This window comes from Plasmopara halstedii, assembly GCF_900000015.1.
Source record: "Plasmopara halstedii genome assembly, contig: Scaffold_650, whole genome shotgun sequence".
Lineage (NCBI taxonomy): Eukaryota > Oomycota > Peronosporomycetes > Peronosporales > Peronosporaceae > Plasmopara > Plasmopara halstedii.
The window spans coordinates 2,169,130-2,179,121 of record NW_020187567.1 but is presented as its reverse complement, the minus strand read 5'-3'; the positions used below and the strand labels follow the sequence as shown (position 1 = coordinate 2,179,121).

The 9,992-nt window shown below is 42.4% G+C and overlaps 4 protein-coding genes across 4 annotated transcripts; 3 read left to right on the top strand and 1 right to left on the bottom strand.

Moving 5' to 3' along the window:
* Positions 1-352: 352 nt before the first annotated feature.
* On the bottom strand, positions 353-647 carry PHALS_13075 (uncharacterized protein; the record flags this gene model as incomplete). The annotated part of the gene is made up of 2 exons (XM_024728756.1): positions 353-474; positions 518-647. The coding sequence occupies 2 exons, from the start codon at positions 645-647 to the stop codon at positions 353-355; spliced, it is 252 nt and encodes an 83-aa protein (XP_024579202.1).
* Positions 648-3,936: 3,289 nt separating this feature from the next.
* Positions 3,937-4,383, top strand: PHALS_13074 (uncharacterized protein; the record flags this gene model as incomplete). The annotated part of the gene is made up of 1 exon (XM_024728755.1): positions 3,937-4,383. The coding sequence occupies one exon, from the start codon at positions 3,937-3,939 to the stop codon at positions 4,381-4,383; it is 447 nt and encodes a 148-aa protein (XP_024579201.1).
* A 20-nt stretch (positions 4,384-4,403) lies between these two features.
* Positions 4,404-6,613, top strand: PHALS_14660 (uncharacterized protein). The gene has a single exon (XM_036407546.1). The coding sequence runs from the start codon at positions 5,680-5,682 to the stop codon at positions 5,968-5,970; it is 291 nt and encodes a 96-aa protein (XP_036263240.1). The 5' UTR covers positions 4,404-5,679; the 3' UTR covers positions 5,971-6,613.
* PHALS_13073 (uncharacterized protein) lies at positions 6,613-7,311 on the top strand (the record flags this gene model as incomplete). The annotated part of the gene is made up of 1 exon (XM_024728753.1): positions 6,613-7,311. The coding sequence occupies one exon, from the start codon at positions 6,613-6,615 to the stop codon at positions 7,309-7,311; it is 699 nt and encodes a 232-aa protein (XP_024579199.1).
* Between the last annotated feature and the right edge of the window lie 2,681 nt (positions 7,312-9,992).

Here is a 9,992-nt window from a genome sequence, read left to right as displayed (position 1 = left end):
GTTGTTATACGTCCAATCAACTGAAACAAAATGAATCGTGATCGCAACGAAGGGTACAATTGCAACCGACGTCCAAAAATCAAGTGTCAGAGCAAAAAAATGTTCCCAGCAGCTCCTCAGCGTCGAGCATCTTTTTTATCGATACTTGAGTTTCTTTCAGCAATTTGATGGCCCTTGGGAACGAAATTCGAGCAGCCAAACGATCTTTTGATCTGCGAATTCTTGCAGGCGTCGCAATTCAGATAGATGGAGATTCCCTTTTCTTCCCTTTTCTCTTTCAGTTTCTTATGCTTCGCCTCAACGGCTGAAACTCTTTCGATTTCTAAGATTTCGCTTTCCTTGGTTTCTTGATTTACGCACGTGCGAAATACAACGATGTCGAATGTTCCCAATAGTAGGTCTTTGCCTTGGTCTTAGCCTTCGAAGAGCCATCATAATTTATATTAGCATCCTGCTCCACGACCACACCCGTCACTGCGCTACCGACGTTAATTATTCCTCAAGAAATTTGCCATACCAGATCTCTGCAAGATATTTCTGGGTAATTTTTGCAAGCAAGAGTAGGTGGCGATCCAATCCAAAACGTGGGTAGCGTCTTTCATCTTCACTTCGGGACCTTGAGGGCGTGGCATGTAAATATCCCCCATGTCTATCGCATGGAGCGGCTCACCATTAGCGATTGAAACCTCAATGTTTCAATTTTCTGTAACTGTTTAATTCCTTTCTCTCAGGGAGCATAAGTGACGGTATAGACTATCAATTAACCGATCTGAAGTTTCATCCATATTTGCCATATACATTCCCTCACTACAGCGTGCACTTGATATACAGTTTGCCTACTTTTGGCCAATCTTGTCATGACAACGTCCAGTATAACTTCGACGATCACCTTGTCTCAATTCTTAACGAATATGCTGATCTTGGCGTCTACAGACGCCTTGTATGCTCTTCCGACCGCCATGACAACGGAATCGTGCCTGTATAGCGCTTTCTTTCGATTTCTTTGCACTATTGACCCTCTCGCGTTATTAAAAAATCTTCATATACCTCATCAACTGAAATCTTTATTTAATTCTCAATGATAGATAAAGCCATCGCATATATACTTGATAAACTATCAAGCTTTCGATCTGTGCTCATACCATTCCCAACACCCTCCACATTGCAAAATTAGATCGTTAAGACTAGCGAGGTGACATGTTATGCATGCCTCGTCTTCCATTGCGAAGTCATGCAAAAGTCTCGTCAAGGCGACTCAATTGTGAATACTTGCATGCTTGTGATATTCCCCAAAGTTTATTATGCTTCACGAGCAGTAATTTCTTACTGATATTGTATCTGAATTTCTTGTACAATAATGGCGGATGCCATTATGTTATTTGTTCACTAAATTGACGTCATAGCAGCTTCCGATTTCATTTCTGTGATGTGATCCCATATCCCTTCCGTGCAAGCTTCATTTCCGTGTTTGATTAACCGGTTAGAATAGTTATCATTGTCACGTAAGTCCGTTTCTTTCTTCATATTGATTTGAATACTGTGCCCTGGGCTCATATGAAGATGGCAACTAATTAAGATCCCTGGAAAGGGTCTCACGCCATTATGGCAATAAATATCATAGTTTTTCGTCAAAGTTAGTTTTCGTCGACCCGTCTCGACAGCTAAGGAAATATGAGCTCACCCGATAATACTATTTAAGCGGTGCGAGCACACGACGTGTGTCGCTCCAGATGTTCTCCCTCGCTCGCAGAACTACTGCATGATTGAGTCCACTCTAGCGCACTACATTCTAGCCTGAAGACTGCATTTGCGACGCGCTGTCGATCCTTCCGGAGAATGGCTTGATTGTCTACCACTTTACCTCCCCTCTTTTGAGCGATAAAATTTTCGTCAATTCTTTCGAAGGGCTAGACAATAACATCAATCGGCTTTAGAGTGGGTACCAACCGTGCTCACAACGACGTTCGATTAAGGTGCTCGGGAGGCGTCTCACCAGCGTGACTTACAGCCAGTGTATGCCTCCAGGTGTAAATATGGCGTTTGGCTCTTGAGCTGTCAGTTCTCTGAACCCCTCGGACCAACATTTATACGAGCTTTCTGTGAACTTCTACCTGTCCTGGATTCAGGTAATCGAGCAATTTATCACAGGCATTTTCGGTAGTGAGATGGACTACAAGGGATACCGATGCAACGCAATTTGCCGTGCTTTTATTCACAAAAGAAGCTTTGGCTCATAGAGCTGAGGTTAGTTTTAAACCGCTCCACCTTAAAATCTTAAAAGATCAAGAGTGAGGTATATTTTAGATTAATTCTATATGAGTGATATCAGTTTTCCTATATCCTATAATATAAATATTTGTATTGTTTGACGTGAGGCTAAGAGCCCACGTGAACCACAGGCCATTTCTTTACAGAGTCCTATCACCTTCGTGGGTGCCTCATACTGTGACATCTTTATCCATTCAATATTACACAAGCGTGTAATGTGAAGCTTGTACGTTCTAACCATATTGTACTTCGCACAACTGTATATGTATAGTAGACGTACTAAATGTTCTGTTTATTGTAGTATTGCATACATGCTCCTTACATTTTCGTTCGTTTGTGCAAAACGCAATATCGTAGAGGCACCAAAGCATCGGTGTGTAGAACTTCGTAAAGGAGTAGTCATTGGCACACATGTGCTGTTAGCCTCACGTTACGCAATGCTAGCCACTAATTCATAGCTATGTTTTTCTCTTCCAAGGTGGCCACTCAAAGGTGTATCATGTGCCTCGTACAGTATTCTGTACTTATGAGGCAACTTTTAACGCTAAGTTTTGGTGTTGTGGTGCAACAAACTTTGGGGTAAGGCATAACGGTGCAGATTATTTTGGATCTGGAAGCAGTAAATGTGCTCACAAATTTATCGTCATTTTTCAAAATTGCTGCAAAGTAAGTATTTGGTTATTTTTTGGACTCTTTTGATAGTGTGCGAGTTGAAGCGTTGTATCCTCTGAATTTTGAGCAGAAGTTTCAGCTTCTTCTATGCAAGGCAACACTGTCGCAGAGCCCTTGATATTTGTTTGTCCTTTTATTCTAATGCTGGTAAAGCGTAATACTAAAGGTATACGTGTTATCTATATCCAATACATATGCTTTGTAATGCTAGTAGTCCACGTGTCCCACATACCTCTCCTCTACGGAGTCCCATCAAAAGTGAAAGAAGTGGAATATGTTCATGCACTTATAGTACGTACCCTGTTACTAACATCATATGTTAAACTTGATCTGAGTCAGATACAACGATGATATGATACATAAACGACATTTAACTAGCAAATTTAATCAGAAGTGTAAGAGTACTAGTCGTACACAGGACAAAATGCACGCTACTAGGTAAATCACAAATTTGAAAGACTCGTGTACAAATTTAGAAAAATATTCGCCGAGATGGACAGCGACTCGAGTTGCTTATTCGATCGAGGCGACTACTGACGGTGTATCTGCGCTAACAGCTGATTTAGCTGAAGGAAGCATCCTTAACAATGAAGTCTCGACAACGAGTCGTGATGGGAAGAGTGAAGTTTTCGAAGATTTATTTATCAGTTCAACAATTAGCAAAAAGCATCTGTTTTCAAGAAATTTTAAGGCATTCATACCCACGATTTACAAAAATAGTGCTAGAAATAGAAATAGATTTAGCTTTTGTGCGGGTAATAGATACTTTTTATAAATGTGTTTGATCATTGTAAGACTTTAAAACCTCCAACACTTTCCTCAACAACATCTGAAAAAGCATCTTTGTTCATGACCTAGATTGCTGAGCAAATCGCCGAGTGAAAAGTATTGCGAGCAGTGCTAAATGGTCATATATGGTGGTGACTAGATCCAATGAGAATCAGTTCAATACTGTGGAACTCTGGCTTCATTCAAACTTTTACTCCAAACTTGACAATGGACTTCAACGACCTTTATCTCTTCGTTGGCCCACCCATGACTCGTGGACCTCCGCAATTATCGCTACTTCCATTACTCCCACCGCCACCTCCAGCTGTATCAGCACCGCTGCTTCCTCCGATGTTGCCACGTCCTCCGATGTCGCAATCTAAAAGGACACAGAAGCACAATGTGCGTCAACAACCATATCATCGTCGCAAGCCAAGTCATCGAAATGTTGATTTCAAATCTCGGACTAAAGTGGAAAGTGTCGAATTGTGTGAGGACAACGAGCGTGAGATGCAAATGTTGGTACCAGAGCTGGAGATAGGATATCGAACCGCCAGAAAATGTTGGCCAAGCATCTCTACACGTGCTATCGACACTCAAGCAACTTATTCTTCCGTGTTGGATATGTGTCCCCAGTTCTTTGCTCTTGAACCCATCATAGGTGAGTACTTTTAGGTTACAGATAGCTAGCGAAAGTTACATGCTTTTTATCACTAAAGCGGTAAATATATTTACTCATTACACGTTACAATAATTGCTCTTAACACTTTCGGGATGGTAGCTTGTTGGCTCAAGTTGTAAGGAATTTATTGCGCCAACTAATCAGCATTCCAGAGGCCTATGGAAGGCTGGTCATTGATTGCTCAGTACGATAAAGCTCGAATGATCAGCTCGTATTTCAGAAGGAGAGAGAACGCCAAATCGTTCCAGCTCCTGAGATGTAAGTATTTATCAAATGAAAAGCTTGGTCCTTAGTTTTTGTCGTAAGACCCTTCGGTGGTCGAGTATCAAACCCACGTCAATGCAAACCGCAATTTTGCCGCTTTACGCATGTAAAGCATGTTCGTGTAACTATGAGGTATCTGTTCGTAATTTATTGAAGCTTTGCGCATCATAGACACTTCGCGAGGGTGCAGCTGGGTATCCAGGCCGTTTTTCAAACTATGACTTGTCACAATGACACGCGCGCGTCGGCTGCCAAATTATTGATAAGCGGCAATTAAAAATTGCACAATTTACAATGCTCCTGCACTCAGCTTAAGATTAGCTTGATTCATGTCGTACAACGTAAGTTGATTAGATAGTCGGCTGCACTGGCGAATTGTAATTGCCCGCTGCAAACTTCATCTGATCCCGACCCGAAGCCCGGCTTTAGCCCCTGAGGTAGAAGGATCGCAGCCGCATAGAGGCCATGAATATTTGCAGCGAAAAGCAGTCGACGCAGCAAAGGCTGGACGCTTGCTGTCGGAGCCGAAGGCCGTGCAATCAAGCGCAACTAATCCGTGTGACTCATCTGCCAAACAGCCTGTCAATGTACAGATCATTGTAGAGCAATTTTTCGACAAACTTTGAAATGTCATCATGGAAGAATACTTGGTAAAGGGCATTTAAAGTTTGATTTAATGGTGGTCACTGCTTAGTAAAGCGTGCAAGATATACACTATTAGATGAAGTGTCATGCATGGCCGCCTAGATGGCCTTGCCTGGATGGCCTTGCCGAAACTTCAACAGATAATTCGCTATAGGCCGAGATTGTGCCCTAACAAAAAGCGGCAATTCTTCTAGACAGGCGTATAGTACTGTACGCGATATTCCGAAAGTAGGCTTAAATGCAGCTGAAAGTTGCTGTCATCATATTACCCATCTGGTTTCGTTGCAACATCATCAAAGTAGACTAGAACGTGGAAACAAGAAGAGCTTTGGATTTGTGTAGCCTTTTTAGTAAAGAAGCACTTCGTGACATGCATACTGATGCGACGTCAGCTCCGCCAGAATGTGCTGCTTATGCCTGTCTCCACCGAACGCGCCCCGCTTAAAATTGTGGACCAGCTGTTCGAGAACAGAGAGAAATCGACACGTGGAGTGGTTGGCAGTGTGGGCGACAACTCTTTCATCCTGCAATGCTACATACAATTGATACTTCTACTCGAGACTCTTGGGTTTTCCGAAGTTGTAAGTTGTGGGCGGTTATTGGAAAGACTTGTCTGCGGGCAGCCCTATTTAATATTCTTGAGAAAAATAAAAACATCATGGATCTTTTAGTCGTGATAACTGTCCTTAATAGAGTGTTAGCTCAGCCCGAAGCGTTGCAAAATATTCCTTTTTCGATGTATACGGCTTAGCACATAAATAACATCGTTTTGATTGCAGAAAATGCAATTAATATCACTAGAAACATGAAAATAGTGCTGCCATAGCAAAACCAGGCTAAATGAATGTGGCAGGTCTCACTGTACATTGTGAGACTCTACCATTTCATCCAAAAGAAAGCATGGGCGAATTATCATTCAAGGTCTCTGTTTTACTGTGATGGGGATGTGACCTGGCTATTGTTTTCGAAGCGCCGAGTCAGACCATCCAACAGGAGCCTTGACGAATTTAAGCTCATTATCACTCCCTTAAATACTTTGCGGGAATAGATTCCCTTCTTTTTGCGACACGCCAGTTTTCTGCACCGGCGTTCTTGAACCCAGGGTTAGCGCACATTCGAATTTTGCAGACGAGGCGGTGCTTCAAGCTGCTCGGGAGCACGGTAATGTTGCTGGAAGGCGCAACAGGTCCCCGACGCACCTGCGCTTAAAAAATCGCCACGTACTGATCATGTCCAAGCCACTGGTGCTGCAGTGCCGGACAGAACGGAGCCATTTCTAAATCTGCGTCTATCTAAAAATATCTCCATTCCCAATGGTCATCTCGACATCGTTCTCAAGCAGCGAGCTCTTGGCTTCGTTCTCTAAGCACTCGATTGTTCCGGTCGGTGGCATGATGCAGGCACATGTAGCTCATTTGAGTATGCCGTCGTCTGCTTCTATGATGACATCGACACATCAAAAGCGCTCACCGCTGTTGTGTGGCTACCCAAGCAAGAAGTGCTGGAGTTGGCGCGTGGAGAAACGCAATGGTGAGCTTCACAAATTCTGTGAATATCACCGTCAAAAAGCAAATACAAATCAACGTCGCATGGAGCAACGTCGCAAACAAGGTCGCTCGGCCTCCCCACGTGTAAAGTGCAGCAATAACTTGCGTCGCATGCATAAGGTTGTGGCCAATGTTCAACGTGAAGTGGTCGTCAAAATCGAGCAGTCTGCATCTATCCCAACGTCAATTAGTCATCCTAAGGTTGTGGATATTCCTGACTCTGGAAGCCCACGCGGCATTGATTGCATGAGCAACAGATGTGCTGTCGTCAATGATACCGCTATGTTCTCGTGGATGGATGCTGAACTAGACATTGGCATCGGAATGGATGCAGCTGTGGATTACATGATGGTAGACGCACCTGTTTTTGACATGGAGCCATCTGACAAGCCTGTGGACTTGTTTGAAGAAGACTTGTTTTTTCTGGAGCATTTTATCAACGAGATCTCGAACAGTGCAGTTTAAGGTGTCGACTAATCTGTCTCGACTAAATTGTCGACCCTGTTTATATAAGTTAGAGACGCCTCACCCTCGTCCATCAAAGAGCTGGTTGTGCAACTTGTGCAGCCAAAATTCGAGCTGTTGATCAAGTAGAAATAGTTAAAGTACGTTGAAATGCACTGGCATATAGATTGTAGTATTTATTTAGAGATGTAGGGGAAACAGAAGGTTTCGATTAAGGTACTACCTAATTGAGTCCAGTATTAAAGTACGACCGTCCATTGAAGTCGTTTCACACAAGATTTAGGGTTCTAACCACGTTATAATCTAGAAGATGGATGCTGTATAACATGCCTAATCGCTTTTTCAGCTTGTACAATTACAGGTGGTTACGACATCGTGTACTAATTGTTATCGTAAATTTTCCATTCTAGATCTAAGCTGTTGCGTTTTTTGTGCTCAAATGAAATATAAGATAATTTGATCCATTAATTTGAATCGTCAGAAATGCAAAATATATTGATGACATAATGATGACGTGCATCCCACGTAAAGCCTGAAACGCTTTATCATTCGGTGTGCGCCAATCAGCGCACAGTAAACCGTCTGTGTCACCGCCATACTCCATCAATACCATCATGTTGAACATACTCAGCAAACCGCTTTTGCCAGCTCCAGTCTATTCGATTATCAAAACGACCACCCCATTCGCCAATCACCCTAGCTTCTCTTTTTAAATATCCAAAGTGAAAATCCCAGACGCAAGGCATATTGTGTGGAAAGTCTTCTGCATGAAAATACGGTTGATTCGCAACTGCAGGTCCATAAGTATGTGGACTATATACAAGTCGATTGTCTACACACAGCTCAACCGGCAATTAGCCAGCTGCTTGAAGATTTTCACCCCAAAAGCAAACCCTAGCTGTTTGAATATGTTGTTGCTAAAAATTTTGTGCAGAGCAGGATACAGACGCTGGATCGTACATGCACAATTTATCTCAATTTTTATTTCGATTATCACTTCCATCATTGTTGTGTCCTACGGGCAGAATCCAACCAACGAAAAAGGATGTCTAGCAGCTGATATTCTACGTTTCGTGTGTTACTTTGCTGGTGTCTTTATGGCGTTATCAGCTCTTTAAATATTTTTGAATCTTTGCAAAACTACGCTTGACGGAATCATCGATGCAGCGAGCGGCCAGACACCTTATCAAGCCATTTTAGAAATGACTGACCTGACTTTGCTGCTGAAGCGCAGCACTTAGCATCGACGAAAAAGCATGGTTAATAGCTGATGTTTCGCGTTTCATGTGTCACTTGGCTGGTGCTTTTATTGCATAATTTGCCATTCAATCATTGTTGATACTTTGCAAATCTACGCTTGACGATTTTATCAAGGCAGCGAGCGACCAGACACCTAATCAAGCCCAGCGATAACAAATGTACGATCTGACTTTTGTTGCTGAAGTATAGCAGTTTGCTGGTGTATGTTTCTGAAGCTCAGCGATAACCTTCAGCAATTCTTAAAGGGCACAAAGAGAAACAGGGAGGTGATCGGTTGTGATAAATAATAGCTCATGATCTAGTAACATGGCGTATTCTATTGTGCAATACCAAACCAGTAAGGAACGTATCAAAATAGCACAGAAGCGCTACTACAACTCGCTTGTCGTCCGCAATGATAAGAATAGAGATGTGTTCGTCGAGTTCTTACTAATTGCTGGATACGAATATACGAGAGAAATGGATTACAAGAGAACAACATAACATCAGTACTTAAAGATTCAACATTGCAACATACTTCCCGATTCTCAGCAAAGGCATTTATCAAGATAGCTGTGGAGTCATAGACGTGCTCGGACGGTCAATCTTCAAGTTCCAATGTGGCGTATATGACAGAATCGCCTCCACAATATTCAAGAACAAATAGCTCACACTCGACGCGGGTGGCTAGAATATGTTAAATCTTCTTTTTCGTTAAATGGATTTAGTCCGAAGGCCACAACAACGAATATAATGACCGCCGATATGAGAAGCATGAAGCATTGAGCGTTGAGTGCTGGTCTGTGATCTGCTCAGAAAATAATGTTAGTTACGATATATCCAAACGGCTAGGGTAGAGAATACATCTCAGCAATCTGGAAGGAGTTACACCAATGTCATTGTTGATATCTCCCACCGACTGATCCGCATAAATGTCCGCAGTGAGCGCACACCATCGATCGTTCAAATTAGAATCACCATCTTCAGATTTTTCAGACGTACTAAAGCGGACATAGTTTTTTAATTAATGATAAGACGCCACCACGTCGCTGATAAAAATCTGTTCGAATGCTTTTATCAATATAAGTTCAACGTCTGAGAAGGTTGCGTAACTAAGATAGTAGCTGTTATTTAAGCAATTCTAAAACTATCCTAACATCAATAACTCGTGACTACGCTCTAAGGTGGTCAAGAGGTTGCGTCGTTGAAATTGCTGCTGTCCCGAAAGAAAGTTTTCGGTGGTAAATTACGGTTTGGAAAAAACTCGCCGGCGTATTGCTCTTAGTATTACATCTATTATACTGCTTGTAGCTTTCAGACTTAGTATCACGAGATAGATCTTGTTATTGATTAATGAAGGGGAGAGCCCTTGACGCGCATAGTTGGCAGCTAGCTTTTCAAGCTAACAAAAACCTGAGCTATTTGACAGCTAAGCTAGAAAA